This window comes from Mus musculus, chromosome 16 (genome assembly GCF_000001635.26).
Source record: "Mus musculus strain C57BL/6J chromosome 16, GRCm38.p6 C57BL/6J".
NCBI lineage: Eukaryota > Metazoa > Chordata > Mammalia > Rodentia > Muridae > Mus > Mus musculus.
The window spans coordinates 36118318-36139186 of record NC_000082.6 but is presented as its reverse complement, the minus strand read 5'-3'; the positions used below and the strand labels follow the sequence as shown (position 1 = coordinate 36139186).

Genomic DNA, 20869 nt, shown 5'->3' with positions numbered 1-20869 from the left:
TCTACAAAGTGAGTTCCAGGACAACCAGGGCTATACAGAGAAACCCCGTCTCAAAAAATAACCCAAAAAATAAAAGTATAAAAAGATATAAAATGATGTTATATTAATGAATACTTAAAATTGTTCATAGAAAAAAGGCAATTACAAATGATCAAAGAAATGATTCCATATGTGTGTATTCACAGATACATACGTATGTAGTGTCTAGAACAGGCAAGTACAGACAGAAGGAAGTAGTGGCTGCTTAGTAGTGAGGGGTAAGGGGAGAGGGAGGAAGGTAGAGGACTGACAGCTCTTCCTTATGTGTGGAAAGGAAAATATTGTGAAATGACATGATGAAGTTTGCACATGTTTATGAATATATTGAAAGTCCCTGAACAGAACAGTTGAAATATCTGAACTGCATGGTATTTATGGCATATACGTTGTTCAATAAAAGTATTCAATGTGTCAGTGGATAAGGGCATTTGTCACCAAGACTAATTACCTCAGTTTGAGCATTGTACCCATGCGATAGAAAGGAAACTGATTTCCTCAAGTTATCTTCTGACCACAAGAGGGCTGTGGTACACATACACACACACACACACACACACACACACACACACACAGACAGACACAGACAAACAGACACACACACAAAATGGAATAAGAATTTTAAAAGAAGACAGAATTAAATGGAATACACGACACTGGACTAAACCTCTGTAATAAAGGTCATTATTGCAACAACATGAGAGGCTTGAGTAGCACCTGAGAACAAGAAGTCACTGTGCCATCAGTGTTCATTTCCTGATATTGATTGTTGGTTTTGGCTGTGCAGGAGAATGGCCTTGTGGAAAGTGCAGATTGCTATTCACACTATTGAACACTAGGAAGTATTTGTAGGTGATGAGAAATCACTGCAACTGACTCTCAAGTGAGAGGGAAGCATGGGGGAGGGGAGGGGGCCCTTCTTTACACGTTAGGATTGTTTTAAAACAAGACTTGTAAAAAAACAAATTTAATTTTAAATATGGAAGCCAGAGATGACATGCTGAGTCCTGGGCAACTGAAGGGACCAAGGAGTGAGCTTCCTGACAGCCACCAGTGCACCTGCAGTGAGGAAGGGGTGATAAGATCCTTTACACAGTTGCAACTGAGCCGTAGGTTTTCTAAGGTTTCCAGTTGGTATCATTCATTGTGGAGTTTCTACTCTGAACCAAGAACACTGTGCCCTCTTTGGCAGTACATATATTAAAAATTGGAATGATACAGGGAAGCATGGCCCTTTCCCAAGGATGACATGCAAATTGATGAAATATTCCATATTTAAAAGCAATTATCTAGGAAATAAAGGTCAACACAATACTGAGTGACGATGGAGGAAAAGAGTTATTTCAAGATTGCTTCTTTATTGATGGCCGCATCTCTTTACAATGAGAGGGATGAGATCACATTGGAATTTGCTGCTTAGAAGTAGGAAAGCTCATCATTCCTGGTTTTGTTAGTCAGGTAACCACTAAGTTCCAAATTGTTTTCTCTCCAAATACCACTCTTAGGTGGAGGTAACAACCACTACCTACATCCATCTGAAAGACATAAAAGGAGAGAGAGAGAGAGAGAGAGAGAGAGAGAGAGAGAGAGAGAGAGAGAGAGAAAGAAAGAAAGAAAGAAAGAAAGAAAGAAAGAAAGAAAGAAAGAAAGAAAGAAAGAAAGAAGGAAAGAAAGAAAGAAGAGGGAGGGAGGGAAGGTGGGCAGAAGGGAAGGAAGGAGGGAAGGAAGGAAGGAAGGAAGGAAGGAAGGAAGGAAGGAAGGAAGGAAGGAAGGAAGGAAGGAAGGAAGATTATGCTCCTGGATCTCCATGGTATGACAGATCTTCTTTCTCATCAAGATTTGATATGCCAAGCTCTGATGAAACAACACTGCTGGCCCAAGGCAGCACCTGGTAACTAAATTTCCATCCACCCTTATGTTAGGAGAAAGAGAAACTAACAGTATGGCAGAAAACGTATTTCCTAGATGTACTTTTAATACCTTTTAGAAAAACATTTTATTCAATTTATTTGTATAAATGTTTTTGCCTACTTGTATTTAAATGTATCACATGCATGCAATGTCTGAAGACCTCAGAAGAGGGTGTTAAATCCCAATGAACTGGAGTTTGAAATAGTTGTGAGCTGCCATGTGGGTGCTGAGACCCAAACCCAGGTCCTCTGCAGGAACAGCCAGAGTTCCTACCCAGTAAACCATTTCTTCATCTGGATTTAATTTATTGTACTTTACATTAAAATCTTGCCATGGGTTACATTCCAGAGTTACATTTTATTTTCATGATGCCTGGAGAGGAGCAGAGGGAATCCTGTGTTTCTGGTGATTCTGTTTTCTGACTTCTAAGTTAGGAGAAAAATGGGCATATCGTTTGATAAGGGAAAAGAAACTCAGATTGTCTTTAGAGAATATGGACTGTATGGTCCCCATATTTTTACTGTGTTATAACCTACATTGTGAATGCACACCAGGCTGCCTCCTTTGTAATGTAAAGCAGCTTAGGTTCCATCAGGGTAACACTCCCAGTGGTTTTGGGGCATGAACCTGGGATAGAGGCCATCTGGATAAGAACTACTATATTTTTCTTTATGGGAACAATAATAGTTTTGTGTTCTACAGTAGATATTGTGTTCTGATATCCCTTCCTACCTTAATCTTCAAATGCTAATAACCAAAGTTTACCATTAAATATGTCACTCTGATCAGAATCATACAAAAAGTATGTGTGTTTACATGATGCACAAACATGTGCTTGTGTGTGTGTGTGTGGATGTGTGTGTGTGGATGTGTGTGGGGGGGGGAGGGAGGGAGGGAGAGAGAGAGAGAGAGAGAGAGATCACACTGACTTCTTACCATAGGTCTGAAGAAAGCTTTCTGTATTCACTAGATAAAACAAGGTAACTAACTTGTCAACCAATGGATTTGGGGATCTTCCAATTCCAAGTGTCTTAATTAAAGACCAGATTTCTGAGTTCGAGGACAGTCTGGTCTACAGAGTGAGTTCCAGGACAGCCAGGACTGCACAGAGAAACCCTGTCTTGAAAAAAAAATAAAAAAGAAAAAGAAAAAAAAAAAAGAAAAGTAGAAATGATACTACAGTTGGGGCAACAGGAAACAATCACAACAGTGCTTGAGGGAGGTTGGTGTCTAACCTTAATGAAGTAATTGACTCCAGCTACGACTTGAGATTTATACTTGATGGCTCTGAATTTTTCATATAGGTTTTCTCTTTGAGCTGAGGCCAGACCTTATGAGGAGAAAGTGATGATGTTAGGGCTTTGTTGACTCATCTTACCTGAGTCACGAATCTGGAAACCTCATCCTGCTGAGAGTGCTCAGACTCAAGCCTCAAGGCGATAACCTCAGAATTTGGAAGTCTGAGCAGGAGAATCATTCAAGAGCACAGCCTTGGCTATTTAGAAAGTTCCAAGCATGCTGGGCAGAGGGGGCGCACGCCTTCAATCCCTGCACTCAAGAGGCAGAGGCAGGCAGATTTCTGAGTTTGAGGCCAGCTTGGACTACAGAGTGAGTTCCAGGACAGCCAGGGATACACAGAGAAACCCTGTCTCAAAAACAAAACAAAACAAAACAAAAAACAAAAACAAACAAACAAAAAAACAAAAAAGAAAGTTCCAAGCTAGTTGGGGCTACCCATTAAAACCTACCTCAAAAATAAAAATGCACATAAACACACACACACACACACACACACACTCGAGAAAAAATAAAAACAAAGCAAAAATCAATATTATGATGATTTGCAATGAAGGACCCAAATAGGTATGTCTGTAAATAGGTTTGATCAGTAAATACAAAGTATTTGACATGTACAAACGACACAGAGTGGCGATATTTGTCTCGGACTCTTCAGCTGATTCTAGGGATACAATAACCCCCTCTGGCCTGACACTGTGTGGGGACCCAAGTGACCATCATCTTGGAGGAGTAGACTGAATTTCCTGACTTAACAAGGGTTTTCTTGTAGTATAGGATCCATGGTGTTCTTTGAAGGGGAATTATTGCTGTGATTGATAAAATGCTTTCTAAAAATGCACATTTTACTGCCTGCTTCTCTGCCTCCCAACACTTTAGTGGGAATTGTGCCCTCAGGCTGTCTCCTGCAAGACAGGACAGATAAGTAACATCTGGGAGCTGAGCCACCACCCTGTACCTGCTCACCTGACAGTAAAGGGCTTGGCAGCAGTGCCTAATGTCCTTTTTGGTCTTAAACCTGTGATCATGAAACAGTACTTAATTAAGTTTTATTTTATAATATTCCCTTGATATATTGATTTCCTCTACACTGTTAATTTCCATGTAAAAGAGGCTGTTTCTTTCAGCCCATTAAGTAGCTTTTATGGTTTGTAGCCAGATGTTGAAATCCTAGGAGAGACTCAGGAAAAGCCCCTATGGACTGGCTGTTGGCTATGCATCTCACATGGTGATTTAAGCCTGAGGACCTGGCTTCCACTGAGAAGGCAAGTTTGCTGAATTCCTTCTCTCTGATACCTGCAGAGCTCCCCCAGTGTGCTAAGGCTGTGCAGAGGGAAAGGACAGGATAGTTTCTTATTTTCATCATCTAAAAATAGGATGGAATACATCTTTGCCTGTCTGGGGGCTGTGAAGATGAACTGAGAGGTGGGACAGAAATCAAGGGTCTTAAAAGACCAAAGCTCCTTCCCAGGGCTTTCTTTTATTTATTTATTTTTAACTTTTATTTATTTGTTTATTTTTGTATGTGTGTGTGACATTGTTTCACTGAGAAGCTCTGACTAATATGGAAATCACTATGTAGATCAGGCTAGCCTTGAACTCAGAAAATTCCATGTACCTCTGCCTCTCATGTGCTGAAATTAAAGGCAAGCACCACCACACCTGCCCGACAATCTTAGAATGTTGGCATGGTTTGAATATGCTTGGCCCAGTGAATGGCACTATTTGGAGGTGTGGCCTTGTTGGAGTAGGTGTGTCACGCTGGGCATGGGCTTTAAGAACCTCATCCTAGCCAGGCAGTGGTGGTGCATACCTTTAATCCCAGAATTTGGGAGGCAGAGGCAGACAGATTTCTGATTCGAAGCCAGCCTAGTCTACACAGTGAGTTCCAGGACAGCCAACAGCCAAGGCTACACAAAGAAACCCTGTCTCAAAAACAAAAAAAAAAAAACAAAACAAAAAAACAAAAAAACAAACAAACTTCATCCTAGCTGCCTGGAATTAAGTCTCCTATCAGCTTTTAGATGAAGATACAGAACTCTAGATGCGTTCATGCTCCCACCTTGATGATAATGGACTGAAACTCCAAACCTGTAAGCCAGCCCCAATTAAATGTTGTATATGAGTTGACATGGTCATGGTGTCTGTTCTTTTTAACTAAGACAAATGTCAACATCTAGTTCTCTGTAGTTGTCCATACAATAAACACAACAAATACAGGATGAACCACGGCCTTTTTTTTTTTTTAAGATAGGTGTGTCAAAGAAGCATATTTCAAACTTTTGACTCAGTGCAAAATGAATCATTACAATGAATGTCATGTAGGGGCATGCAAGAGGGTAAGACTCATCCTCTACTTTCTAAGGTTCACACTCCTATGACAAAAGACAGCATGCACGCATGCACACACACACACAAAGTGGGGCAGGTTTATGTAATCAAAGTTTTAAATGACACAGGACACTTTGGAAATGGAGTCCTAAATACCCAAGAACAGCAGAGGCACATTTTCAATGGTTTTATTTTATCCAAAATGGACAGCTACAACTGATGATGTGACTGGACAGGGAGGTTTATGGCCTACTGGTAAAAGACTAGGTAGGAGAACTAGCAAGTCTGGTCTGTTCAGATTCTTGGTTGTCTGGTAGGCGGTCCGTCTCTATGGTACCAGGCAGAACCTCACCTAGAATGAAGATTTTATGACCTACTACCAGGCAAGGCTGGTTAAACATCCTGTTCAGGGTCAAGACCTACCCAAAGGGCAGAGGAAGTTTCAGACAAGGTTTCTAGCTGTCTTTAAAGGATCAGGTATGGTTCTATGATCTGCCTTGGGAAAGACTATTTTTCTTGGTAGCACTAGGGATTGAACCTAGTGCCTTGAGCAAGCTTTGCAAAGAGCTCTAACACTGAGCTACATCCCCAACCTTAAAGTGTCATTTACTGATTCTGAACATTAGCAAAGAAATTTTCAAAAACAAGCCATTTAAAATTGGCAGATGTTAGCATTGGGCATAGAGGCACATGTTCATAATCCCAGAATTTTAGAGGCAGATTCAAGAGGATCACGAGTTCAAAGTCAAGATGGGGCACATGGGGAGTTCAAGGAAAGCTTGTGCCTCATATTATCAAAAGTCTATCTCCAGTGAAATCATCTATTATAAGTCTGGTTGAAAATCATGATTGTTAATCCTGCCAACTTGATGAGATATGGTTGAAAGACCCGGATACAAATCTATACCTCACTGAATCATGTTCAATATTGGGTCATTTAAGATGGAAAGACCCATTTTATATATAGGTGACATCATACCATGGTCCTAGACTGAATAAAAATGAGAAAGTGAGCTGAGAGCCAGCATGTGTCACTCTGCCTCCTAACACCAAACACATGAAACCAGCTGCCTCTCACCTACCGCCATGCCTTCCCCACCATGACAAATGTACCCTGGAATCATGAGCCAAAGTTCCTGCTGACACTGAAGTCCTGGCCTCTCAGTGCTTGAAGATCAATGTTTATGAGACGACAGCTAGTCGGGAGGAGTCCAGGATTTACCCAAGAAGCACTGCTTGAGCACATGACAGTAGAGGGGGTCTCATCCACAAAGTTTCATCTTGGTCAACTCATAGGGTACAAAGAGGTTGTATAGGGGAAAGCACAGGGGAAAAAAGGAAGCATGCAGGTGTCTGCATCATTCAGGGCACATAGCTATGTTTCCTTCTTCTCCAAAGCATCAGAACATATCAACAGACAGTGGCCCCTCACGCCAAGTCCCCTTTGCTTCTTTTTAGACAGCTGTATTTCTTTTCTGTAAGTCAAACTTCAAACTTCTGTCAGGAGGCAGAGTGACAAGTGCTGGCTCTTAAATATGTTTCATCATCAAAAAATAGGATGGAATGCATCCTTGCTTGTGTCAGTTGATACACAGGGTTTTCTTTAAAGAAGTCTAAGAATCTGGTGCTATATAAAGATTACAGACACTCTGGGTACTATACATCTAACAAAAGGTGATTTAGCAGTTTTTTTGGTTTTTTTGGGTTGTTTTTTTTTGTTTGTTTGTTTTGTTTTTGTTTTTGTTCTTTTTTTTTTTGACAGAGTCTCATCTCCCTAGTGAGAAAAATTTTGGCTATTTTCAAATATGTGCATTTATCATGTTTATCTTGATTTCTAGGATTGTCTAAATACAAAAGAACACAAGCCATGTCTTTAATCCCAGCACTTGGGAGGCAGAGGAAGGCAGATGTTTGTAAGTTTAAGGCCAGCCAGGTCTACAGAGTGAGTTCCAGGAAAGGTAGGGACTGTTTCACAGAATAACTCTGTCTCAAAAAAAAAAAAAACAACAACAACAACAACAACAACAAAATCAATAGTAGCAGAAGAAATGATGGTGTTTGCCATGTTATTCTTCATGTTTGGGGATAAACATTTTAGAAACTGCAAGGAAAAATCCACTACAGACAGTTTCATTATCTTTATAAATTTGGGTGGATCCTGAGCAACCAGCCTTGACATTATTAAGTATTCTCTTTAAAGAAGTCTTTGAGGTTTAACATATTGATGCAGGTTATACATGTTCTTCCTCTTATGACACAACAGGATGACCTTATTCACACAGAGTGCAGGGAGGAGCCATGTTCACCATACCTGAGTCCTGGGCACACCTTCTTGATCAAGTCCACCACCTCATTTCTTTTCAACTTCACTCAGCATTTCCTCTAAGGGATGCAATAAGGCTTGCCCGAGGCCACACTCATTTCCCCATTCCCTCAGATACTGTGGTGATTAGACATTTCATAGGAGGAGTTTATGGATACCTTTAAAATCCTAAGTCTCCCTGCTTGCCAGATCATTTCTTCTCAGCATCCTGCCCAGCAAAGAAGCAACTTGTGATCAGAATGATACCCGGAGGCTTGACGGAGGCCAGACCTGCCACAGCAGAAGTCCAGGAGATTGCTGACCGGGTGAGTCGATGTACTTCAGGATAAGGCTTGATCCAAAACAAATTTTCAGAATTTGATTCATAATTTGGCCCTGCCCTATGAGTGTGAAATATCACAGAAACCAGAAATACAGGTTTTGTTCAGACTTTTATAACAGCTAAAAGTGGAACATTGAGCCTTTCAGAGAAATGTTAACACCCCAAGAGTAAAATCAGCCAAGCCACACTTTTTACTGCAGCCTCAGTTTCCCCAGTAGCTGAAGGTGAATTCATGCTGGATCGTCTCTACACCTCACACATCTGCTCCCAGGAGCTCTAATGACTGATGGAATTTTCCAGTCGCTCTTGTTGAAGCTGATATATGGAGGCTCCTAAGGTTGTTAAGGATCCCTGAACTGATTCCAGGATGCTACACCCACCAAACCATCACAGTCAAATAGAACTCAATGTTTCTAGCAGGTTAATACATGTTGCTTAACTATCATCTGTATAAAAAGATGGATCGTGTTACATGTTTTACAAAGGAGAATTATGAAGGTAGGTTTGCAATATGTCACTTTATTTTCTTACATCATGTTGTTTTCTTCTCTGAAGCCAAATCATCCTGACAGGCAAGATCAGTTGGGTTTGCTATTTGTTTATTTGCTTGTTTGTGCATTTGTTTCCTTGTGTGTGTGTATGTTTGTTTCTTTGAGACTTGGTCTTCCTAGATGGTCTAGCCTGCAGGTAACTCAGGCTAGCCTCAAACTGAAGGAACTCCTGCTGCCTCAACTTCTCAAGTGCTGGGATTACAGGCATGTGCCACCATGCTAGGCACCATCAGATCTTATGTGACTAGAACAAATGGGAGCCTTCATGCTTAGGGCACTGAACATTCTACAGGGGGTCACAGTCCTAAAATTAATGACTAAATATTTAAGGCTAAATAGTTCTCACTCATTGGTTTATTCCAATAAATATTTTGGAGCATTTTATTTTTGAGAAATATTAAATATTTATACCTTCATGAGGATCCTCACATCATATTGATGTTGTCAACCTCAAATGTGCACATGAGTCACCTGTTGCCCTGGATAAAATACTGATCTGACTGAAGAGAGCTTCCAAGGTCTCTGGGACTGTGGGCACTCCTACCCATGACTTCACTTTCCTGTAGGAACTGATATATCTGGCATCCTAGAAGGCTTGGGGGAGATGGGACCCTAAAATAGGATGCCAAGGAAGGAAACGTCCTCCATTTCACCTGTAAGAAGAAAGACCTAAAAGGACTAACTAAAATAACATGCAGAAATATTATTTCGAGAACAAATACACCAATGAGACGTGGTTGATTTTCATGTTGACTGATATAAAAAAAAAAATCCCCCTGAGATGTTCCAAGAGCAGGGTCTCTAAGAGATACTTTACTATGAATTAAAACGTGACAGCAGATTTAAATGGCTTTTAAGAGTTGATCGTCTGATTATCTAGAATAACCGCTCTTTTGAAACAGGGGTCTTGCTATTTCTCAGAGTAGTCCAAACCTCACAGGTTCTAGTAATGCTTTTGCCTCTAGCCTCCCAAGTACCTTGGGCTTCAGGAGTGTGTCATCCTGCCTGGCTAGGATAATTTCAAACATGGATATTCTCATTAGTTCTCTGAGGATTTTATATATACATAAAATGTAGTTTGATCATATAATTTTTAAGATAGGAAGCTACTGAAAGCTGAAAGGACTTACCTTGCTAAGGACACCATCTGTGGACCACATCTTGAGTAATAAAATATATTTAGAAGTGTGTTCTTGCAGCTCCAGAGAAGTAGAATGAGACACAGATATTAACAAGGTCGTCTTAGCCTGGGAAGGAGCTTTGCTGTTTTAAAAGCCTTGATTTCTGTCCCACCTCTCAGTTGATCTTCAAAGCCCCTTGGCATGCAAGGATGCGTTCCATCCTATTTTTGATGATGAAACTTATACTCAAGATGTTTAAGAGTCACCCAGATAACTGGGCGTGATGGCGCACACCTTTAATCCCAGCACTTGGGAGGCAGAGGCAGGCATATTTCTGAGTTCGAGGCCAGCCTGGTCTACAGAGTGAGTTCCAGGACAGCCAGGGCTATACGGAGAAACCCTGTCTCGAAAAACCAAAAAAAAAAAAAAAAAAAAAAGAGTCACCCATATAATAAACTAACCTGTCCTTTCCTACTGCACAGCCTCAGCACACTGGGGAGCTCTGCAGAAATCAGAAGGAGGGAATGCAGCAAACTTCCCTTCTCTGTGGACGCTTACTCTTCCGGCCCCAAACCCCCTGCTTCTGTGTTATGACTTGTTTTCAAGTTACTTTTTTTTTTTTTTTGACTATGTTTCATCTCCCCCCCGCCCCCCCCCGAGACAGGGTTTCTCTGTATAGCCCTGGCTGTCCTGGAACTCACTTTGTAGTCCAGGCTGGCCTCGAAATCAGAAATCCGCCTGCCTCTGCCTTCCAAGTGCTGGGACTAAAGGTGTGCGCCACCACGCCCGGCTGCTGGTGATCTTTTATTGACTATGTAAATAGCCACTGGATGAGAATTCCAAGTATGTTTATTGGAGGGAAAGGAATGTTATTTTAAGGATTATTTTTAGAAGCACAGGCTGTGATTACACATGCAAATGTATGTGCACACTGCATTTGCTCATCCTCACGCAGAAACCTGGTCGGTGAGCTCCACCCCTGGCGAACACACTAAGCATGAGCTTCGTTGGCCAGGACACCACACAAATACCTCCGTGCAGCTGGGCACACCCTGAGCTTTAGCGAGCCATGGCTCCCATTGACCTCATCTACAGATTTATGTTCCTTTCTCTCCAACCTAAACTTTCTGGTCAGTCAATTCTGTTGTCCCATCCCCAGAGAACCTGCCATTCAGCCGCACCAGAATCTCAAGGCACCTACCCCTCCGGTCTTATCAGAAAAAGCCTCGATCCTTCTGGTCACTTGTCCAAGATGGATGTTTTCCTATACTCCTCCACTCTAATTCCTATGATCCTGTGATCCATGACATTCCAATCTTCAGTTAGAGATCATTCCCTCTCTGTCCTCCCTCCTCCTCCACTTCTGCTCCAGGGAGTCACAGAACCACAGAAAGTTCACCATTCCAATGTGATACAAGAATATCCATGTCTCAGCAGGACCCTGGGGACACACAGCATCCCTTTACTTCTATTTGCTGTTGTTTTTCTAGAGATCTATACCCTCTGCCCCTGCCTCCCACCCCACCCTGCCTTCCACGGTCTTCCCAGCAAGTTTCTCAGTTCTTACCCTGCTTAGAAAATTGCTGGCATCTGCAAGGGAACAACACCCTAGCTTATCATATTGCTTCAGGTCTTACTACTTCCTTCAGTCCTACGCTCTCTTTCCCTCCACTCATAGTCTAGTAACTTGATTTTCTTGTGTCCTGTGTGTTTTTCTTCATATTTCCTTCTAAGCATATTGGTTGACAAACGTCCATAAGACATGCCCCACCAGCCTTACCATATTTGCATAAGCCTCCGAACTCTCTTTTCTTGTTGGAAATTTCCTTAAATAACATCTATCTAGCTTGCATCCAGCATCTTCTATCCATTCTGCTCTGAAAATGACTGCAGGCTTGGGAAATGCATTGGTGTGGATGCCTCCATGGCTCGATTCTTCATATCCTAGAAAACTAACAACTCAGAGAGATTCACACTACTTGGAAAAACTGAACTCTGGAGTAAATGTACCAGGTGCCCCTTCCTCTGAGGGAGGACAAAGTGGCAAATGCATAGACTCCAGCTACCATGAGACACTGCAGGGACAGCAGCAACTGGGTACAGCACAAGTCCTCTCTGTCACACCAGGCTCCACAAACACCTTCTGGTACCTTCCGGTAACCCTCCTGGAGTTTTGCTCAATGCCAAGCTACTTTCTGATTCTTAAATTATCGCTAACAATCTCCCCACTCACCTCTTCCCCTACTTCCCAACTGCCCAGCATCACCCAGGACTGTAGAATCCTCCATTAAAGACACAAATGTGTCTTACTACAAATGGGAGAGAGGCTACATCTTCCACAATGAACCAGACATTGGCCAGGCATCTCTTCTGGACTCCATGGGTACCTACACTCACATGTACACACACCCACACACAGGCACATAATTAACATGAAAAATAAAACAAAATTCAAAAATAACCAAGACTTAAAACCCAACAGATTATAGCTCAGAAACTTGTTATCAAAAGGTTTTAAAATCGTTCTGACAATGATCAATGATTTTTAACCTTAACCAAGTTCCTCAAGTTCCTTACTTGTAAAATGAGGCTCAATAAATCAGTTTGAGGATTAGTGTAGAGATTAGGTCTTTCTAGCCCAGTGGGTAGCCAGTGCTGGCATCCTTCCATTGGCCACTCAAAAGCATCAGGACGCAGAGAGCCTAAGGGATACCCCTCTTCCCACTCAGCCTTTCTCTGGACAGCTGTCCATGGCTCCTCTCCTGCACCCTGCCTCTTGCCAGTCCAGTCTTTTCCCTCTCACTTCCTGTCCTCTTTCCCAGACTTAAAGGTTTATTTTCCATTTCAACAAAGCAACTGTTGCCCCCCACCTATTCTGGAGGCTTTGGGGGCAAATGAGTGGTACCTGTTGGAACTTAATCAAATATGAGAACTCAGTCTGAAGATGCATTTGAAAATAGTTCTAACAGTCCACTGAGGGACCAGCAAAGAAGGATTGAAAACATCTTCCTGCTGAGAAGAGAGATTCAGAGGGTCTAAAGAGAACTCTAGGTACCCTGGAGACCTGACTGAAGCTAGAAGCATCCAAATGCTTCATCAGAGAGCACTGCACCAACTTCTCAATGGAGAGGATATACCGAAGATAGAGTTGGTTTTCCTTCCAGGGGTAGGAAAGGATTGAGGGGAACTTGAGAAAAGTAACAGGAAATCAGTAGACACTTCCTGAAGGATGTGAATGGGGGTAAGATTAAAAACTGAGAGACGTCTAGATTGAGGCTGAGCCATAGAGAGCACATCCAAGCTCACACAGGAGATAAATTTTTTAATGGCTGGAATTGGCAACACCAGAAATTTTGAGGGCTGAATCAAGAGAGCAGGGGACCTGATGGATCTGCATGACCAACAGCTAGATCCCAAACCCCCTCCTTACCCTCAACATCCTCCATCCTGAGATGTGAGCTCTTGCCCCTTTCCAGCCCTGGTAGAAACCTGGAGCTTGGCTAATAGCAGAAATTGAGCCCTAGTGATCATAACAGATCCTAGTCTATAGGGTCTAGCTGAGCACCTGAAGAAAGGGTGGATACATAACATTCAGTAAATGTCTACACACTGAATGTGAGACAAACTCCTTTCAGCAATGAGAGCATCTAAGCTTCCATCCCCTGCCATAGGGGTGTGTGTGTGTGTGTGTGTGTGTGTGTGTGTGTGTGTGTGTGTGTGTGTATGTGTAGATCACAGAACAACTTGCAGGAATGCATTCTCGCCTTCCACCGTGTGGGTCCCAGAGATGGAATTCAGGTTGTCACACTTTCTTAGTGGCAAGCAACTTTACTTGCTTAGCTATTGGGCTGGCCTAAACTATGCCTATTGTGTAATACTGCAGTGATTTGATATTAATTCAGCCTCATGCCTGTGTAAAGGTTTTTGTATTGGGGGAAAAAGATTATATAGTTTTTAGTTTAGTTTGTTGTTTTGATTTTTGATACAGGATCTTAATTTTTAGTCCCAAGTAGCCTGGAACTTGCTATATAGCTCAAAGGGCTCTTGAATGACATTCTCCTGCCTCAGTCTTTCAAGTTCTGGGATTAGAAGCTGGAGCTGCCAGCCCAGGCATATTAGCATCTCTGAGCACTCTCAGCAGGATGAAGTTCCCAGATTTGTGACTCAGGTAAACTGAGTCAACACAGCCCTAACATCATCTCTTACTTTCTCTTCATAAGGTCAAAGCACAGCTCGAAGAGGAAACCAATGAGAAATATGAAATATTCAAAGCCGTTGAGTATAAAACTCAAGTTGTCGCTGGAGTCAATTACTTCATTAAGGTTAGACACCACCCTCCCTCAAGCACTGTTGTGATTGTTTCCTGTTGCCCCCAACTGTACCTTCATTTCTTCCACTGGTCTTTAATTAAGCCACTTGCAAATGGAAGACTCCCTAATCCATCGGACAATAGAATAGTTACCTTTTTTTTTTTCTCCTGAATACAGAAAGCTTTCTTATGTGGTTCTTAATTTCTAGAACCCTGTAGAAAAAGATGGTGTGACAGCTCAGACATTGGTTTGCAGCCATGGCTGTTTATTCTGTCAGGTGGATGTGGAGGCTAGTGTTTTAGGGTATGGGAATTGGCCAGTGTCTTAGAGCATTTTTTTACCTCATAACTTCCTAATTCCGTGTGTTCAAATTAAATGCACGTAAAAAGGACTTCAATAATTAGCTGAAAGAATGAGCCAGTTTCATCCTTTAAATGAGTAGTTATTAATAACACTTAAATAATATTTTTTTATTATTTTTATGCATGTGAGTGCTCTGTCCACATGTATGCCTGCATGCCAGAAGAGGGCACCAGGTCCCATTATAAATGGCTGTGAGCCAGCATGTGGTTGCTGGGAATTGAACTCAGGACTTCTGGAAGAGCAGTCAGTGCTCTTAACTACTGAGCCATCTCTCCAGCCCCCAAATCATTCTATTCATAGCTCAAGCAGGTCCAACTGATGGCACTCCAGCAACAGTATAAAGCCATACTTATAGTATTTTATAAATACATTTTAGGAGCTGGAGAAATGACTCAACTGTCAAAAGTGAATGCAGCTTTTGCAGAAACCCCAAGCTTGTCTAGGACCCACATCAGGTTGCTCACAATCAGTTGTAACCCCCAGCGATAAAGACCTGATACCTCTGGTCTCTGAGGGCACCTGCTCCTATGTGTGCATAGCCATACACAGACACACAGCCATACACGCAACTTTTTAAATTTAAAACAATTTTTAAATCAAAAATTAAATTACATGGTTTCCTTATTAAGTTCTAATGAAAAAAAAAATATTTTGACATTCTTGTGAACCAATGTCAAAGGAACCAACTCAAAAACCCAACCATGGGTAATAAATAGGAGCTGTATTTATCTCTTTGTATTAAACAATGCCAACCCTGACTGAAAAGATAACAGTCAAGTGCCTTTACCTCCTCTGCTTTGTCATTGGACCAAGGCACAGTGGCATTTGTTTCTTTTTAAAAAATAGTTACTTAAGCTATGTGTTTTTAATGTGTTTAGTTAGTTTGTTTGTTTGTTTGTTTGTTTGTTTGTTTTAATGACATGAGCTGAACTAGCCAGCTCAACATGAGCCACTCTCAAAGCTGGGTTGTATATAAGGACTGGACCAGCTCAGTTCAATCAAATTTGAGTTCCTGATATGTTCGAGGCCCAAAGAAACACATGAGCTAACCCCAGCTGTGTCCTCAGAAGGGACTGCTTCCTTCCATGATCTTTCTTCACATCTGAGAAAAAATTACAGGAAAAAAATGATTATACTCAAAGATAGGAAAATTTTCACCAAAATTAGGATTATTTTAATAACTTTGATTATCCAAATATGAACATTTCATATTAACTCCCTCACATATTTCATTAATAAAAAGTTTCATCAGAAAACGATCTTGGAAATGTCTTCTCCTGACCACACTATTTCAATGTGGTTGTTTGCTTCCCCAAGCCCCAGCCCCCGTTCTCTCCCTCACCCTCCATTCTGCTATTGAGCCTTAGTTCCCTCCTTCTCTCCTGCAGGCTGGCTCTTGACCCCACTGCTCCCAGCCAGTCCCTAGATTTCATTTGTTACTGGTAGGGTTTTCTATCTGTCTTGAATCCCCGCTAAGACAGTAATAGAGTACCATAAGCCTCGATGTTAGGTTGTCCCAGGGTTGCTCTTTGTTCCATTATTCTGCTTGTTCAATCTGTTCATACCTACAAGCAAGCCACACCCCTCTTTACTTAATCCTCATAAAAAATTCCATAAAATAAAACTTAGCCACTTTTTCTCTTAACTTAGAAGTCAGAAAACAGAATCACCCAAAATATAGGCTACCCTCTGTTCTTGTTCCAGGCATGAGGAAAATAAAATGTAACTCTGGAATGTAATCTGTGCCAAGACTTTAATGAAAATTCAGATGGAGAAATGGGTTGGTGGGTAGGAGCACTGGCTACTCTTGCAGAGGACCTGGGTTTGGGTCTCAGCACCCACATGGCAGCTCACAACCATCTCAAACTCCAGTTTGGGGGATTTGACCCCCTCTTCTGATGTCTTCAGTGCAGACTCCAAATCTTGCACTTAAATACACATAAATTGAATAAAATCCTTTTCGAAAAGGTATTAAAAATACATCTAGGAAATATATTTACTGCCATACCGTTAGCTGCTCTTTTTCCTAATGTACAAGTTGTTGGAAGTTCAGTTCATGGATCCTGGCTTGGGCCAGAAATGGTATTTCAGGAGACCTTTATACATTAAGTCTTAACAAGAAAGGAAAACTGTCACACAATGGAGATCCATGTGAATAATTCCCCTTTCCTTCTTTCTTTCTCTTTTCTTTCTTTCTGTCTTTCTTTCTGTCTATCTTTCTTTCTTTCTTCTTTCTTCTTTTATGTCTTTCAGATGGATGTAGGGGGTGGTTGTTTCACCCACATAAAAGTCTTCAAGGATCTTTCTGGAAAGAATAATTTGGAACTTACTGGTTACCAGACTAACAAAACCGAGGATGATGAGCTGACCTACTTCTAAGCAGCAAATTCTAAAGTGACCTGATTCCTCTCATTGTAAACTGATTCGGCCATCAATAAAGAAATATTCTCCAAATAACTGTTTACTTCCCTTGTTTCTCAGTATTGTGTCAACCTTTACTTTGTAAACAATTGTTTTTAAACACGGATTGTTTCTTGAATTTGTACCCTCCTTGGGCAAGGGTAATCTCTGTATCATTCCAATTTTTAATATACATGCTGCCAAAGAGGGCATAGTGTTCATGGTTCAGAGTAGAAGCTCCACAATAAGTGATTCCATCTAGAAACCTTATAAAGACTACGGCTCAGTTGCAACTGCATAAAGGATCTTATCATCCCTTCCTCACTGCAGGTGCACTGGTGGTTGTCAGGGAAGCTCACTCCTTGGTCCCTTCGGTTGCCCAGAACCCAGCATGTCAACTCTGCCTTCATATTTGAAAATTAAATTTGTATTTTACAAGTCATGTTTTAAAACAATCATAATGTTTAAAGAAGCTGCCCTCTCCCTTTCCCCCATGCTTCCACTGCACTTGAGAGTCAGTTGCAGTGATTTTCCATCACCAACAAAGGCTTTCTGGTACTCAGTAGTGCAAATATTTGTGTGAGCTTCCCACGAGACCCTTCTCCTGCACAGCCAAAAACCAACAATCGAGACCAGGAAATGTACATTGATGACGCACTGACATCTAGTCTCCAGGTGCCACTCAAGCCTCTCAAATTGTTATAATAATGTAATTTTTGATAAAATGTAGTAAAAAAAATAGTTTTAAAATCACAGCATGGTCTTTCTTCCCACGAGTTAGGTTTTCAAATGAAACACACATCCTATGTATTTTAATATGCCTTAGGCAGCATTATAGCTGGCAACTATCTACCCTCCATAACCCAAGTTATTACTTAGTTTCATCAGTACTGCCCATAAGACAGCCCTATGGGCCATGTTCTCTTGGCCTCTAGCCCATGACATCTCTCTCTCCTCCTGTTCCTTCCTCGTGGTCTCTAGCCTGGGGAAACCTAAACCCCACCGATGTCTCTTCTCCACAACTATTGGCTGCTGGCATCTTTATTTACCAAATATAATTAAGTGGGGGCAGGGTCCCTTAGGGTATGTGCAGACTCCAAATCTTGGAGGTCAGCATTACAATAAACAGTAAAAGACAAAACCTCAACAATTCCCCCTTTTAGTCCAGGAGGGATTTGCACTAGTGAGTACCAGGATTCTAATAAAAGGCTCTTTTCTCTTAGATATAATTTGAACACAATTATAACAATTATGTAAATTATAAGGTATGATATACACTTATAACATCCAGTCCATCATATTTGACAATTTAGGTAAAGTATTCTGTGATTTATCCTAACTTAAAGACTTTAGAATTCTGCACCTAAAAAATGTTTGATTTTTAACTTTTATTACCATTACAAAACCATCTTTTCAAGTCTAGAACATTTTCTTTAACGTTAAGCAACTTAAGTTCAGTTGTGAGATCATAATTAGTATATTCTTCCCTGTCAGAGATTTGAGAAGGAAGTAAATATTGCTTGAATATGTAGGAAGCACAAAGACACAGCTTCCAAAACTTAAACAACTGGCAGAGACAGCTGACTGCCCGGACAACCCCCAATATTTCTTATAAAGTTGGAGCATCTGTGTTCAGCCTTCTGGCCCAGAGAATCTGAGAGACCTTAAGTGAAGTGGAAATTATGAAGAACTAGTTTATTTTATCTTGGCAGAGCATAGCAGTTAACTATCCTGTGTTTGTTTGTCCTTTTTGGATGGTGTTCTGTCTGTAGATGAAATTGGGGCATTTCTTGTCCAATGGCTAGCTTGTCACATTTGAGGCAACCCCATATGTAGGTAGTGATGTTCATTTCCTTCCTTGAAATGGATGGGAGTACTGTCAGGAGCAGACATGTCTCATAGTCAAAAGATCTATTATTTATGAAGTAACATTAAATGTTATAGTTTGTTGCTTTTGAAGACCATCTATCTACATATAGCATAACTGAATTGTTAAGCATTATTGTTTCTAGCTATTTACTACTTGAGTAACCTTGATAATACTTTATTGTAAATAACTACATTAGAGTCTAACATGATCATGAGTTTGACTGACTATTAACCTGTATTACTTAATCATTTTAAACATTTTGTAATAGCAGCTGTTAAAAAGGACTGGGTCTAAGCCTTGTATTCTTAAATGAGCTGCATAGGCACTGTGCCTATCTAAGAGTAACAAAATTAATTTAAAATTTTGTATCAGTGCATAAAGATTTATACCAATAAAAACCTTAAACTTGTATTAATATCCAAAATTCTGTACCAATGTAAAAGATATAACTTCAATTCTGTATCAAAATATAAGAGTTTTTTACCAATGTAAGGTTATGGCTATAAAATGTTTTGTTTAAGAGTAAATTAAGCCATCTATCCCATTTATAAAATTTCAGTAATATTACTCTATGCCAACCCTTTTTTTTCTTTTAAACTTCCTTCCCTTTACATAAAAAAGAAAGAAGAATAAAGAAGAGAAAAGGAAATATAGAAATTCCTAAGTCTAAGCTCTCTGTTTAGTTTCCTCCTTGTCCAAAATTACAACCATTTCTAAATTATTCCTTAAAATGACATCTATAATTTATAAAATAACTAAACTAGGTACCCTAACTTAAGAGATTCTGTCAATGATTTTTTTATGACTGCTTCCTGTTGAATCTGGAAGAAGAATTTCTTTTTTTCTTTTTAAGCAGTGGATTGGGGTAAGAAAATTAGAAGGAAAAAAAAAAATGAGTAGACTTAAGAAAGCTATCTGTAGCACTTGTTGCCAGTCTTTGTATGTTGAGAAAGTTCAGGACTTAACTGAAGTTCTGTCTGGAACCATATGAAAGGCTGCATGAATTGAGGTCATCAGGGATTAGCACTCATTCCTGAAGCTGTTCTGGGAGCAAGTCTCTGGAAACACCATCAGGTGAGGCAGGATCAGGCAGGGAGCTGGAACAGCAGGTCATCTCCACATTCCCAAGAGTGAATCTTGTCATAGCTGTATTGTTGGTGTTTCATTCTGTAATATGTGAATCTTACAACCAATATTTAGTTCTATAAAGATATTTGTATGGATACTAAAAGCAAGATTCAGATCTAAAATCACTTCTCATGATGATGACAGAGGACTTTAAGAAGGACATAAATAACACCCTTAAAGAAATGCAGGAGAACACAGGTAAACATCTAAAATCCCTTAAAGAGGAAACACAAAAATCCCTTAAAGAATTACAGAGGAAAACACAAACAGGTGAAGGAAATGAATAAACCAATATTTAGTTCTATAAAGATATTTGTATGGATACTACAAGGTGCACAGATCGGTTAAGGATGAATTTTTGCTTCTTGTTTGAGCAGGTGAAAGACAAGTGTCTTTTTTTGTTTTTTGTTTGTTTGTTTGTTTGTTTGTTTGTTTGTTTGTTTTTCAAGACAGGATTTCTCTGTATAGCCCTGGCTGTCCTGAGAGTCACTTTGTAGACCTGGCCTCGAACTACTCAGAAATCCGCCTGCCTCTGCCTCACAGGTAATAACTGGGACCAGTGGGACCCAGGTACCCAGGAACTCCGACTAACCAGTGCCACGGGTTCCTTCTGGTCTGGGCTGGTGCCCTGAACAGACCTTGGTTGGGTGTGAACTCTGCAGCCAGTCTCATAACACTCAGAGGAAGCTCTACTCCCAGATGCTCTAACATGCCCAGGACCACAGGATCACATGACTATAGAATCACAGGATCACAGGAGCTTGGTCACACCAGGATCTCAGGGTCCCAGAGGCAGCTTGACTCCCAGGAGTTTGGACATACCCAGGATCTCAGGATCACAGAGACAGCTGAACTTTGAGGAGTTATGATACAACCAGGATCACAGGAAGGACAGGATACATGCAGA

General features: G+C 40.8%; 1 protein-coding gene and 1 non-coding gene across 2 annotated transcripts; both read left to right on the top strand.

Moving 5' to 3' along the window:
* The first annotated feature begins 1212 nt into the window (after positions 1 to 1212).
* Gm23080 lies at positions 1213 to 1315 on the top strand. The gene has a single exon (XR_003952059.1). It is a non-coding gene; the product is annotated as a U6 spliceosomal RNA (small nuclear RNA).
* Positions 1316 to 7997: 6682 nt separating this feature from the next.
* Csta1 (cystatin A1) lies at positions 7998 to 19241 on the top strand. The gene is made up of 3 exons (NM_001033239.3): positions 7998 to 8202; positions 14112 to 14213; positions 16818 to 19241. The coding sequence occupies exons 1-3, from the start codon at positions 8137 to 8139 to the stop codon at positions 16941 to 16943; spliced, it is 294 nt and encodes a 97-aa protein (NP_001028411.1). The 5' UTR covers positions 7998 to 8136; the 3' UTR covers positions 16944 to 19241.
* The last annotated feature ends 1628 nt before the right edge of the window (positions 19242 to 20869 follow it).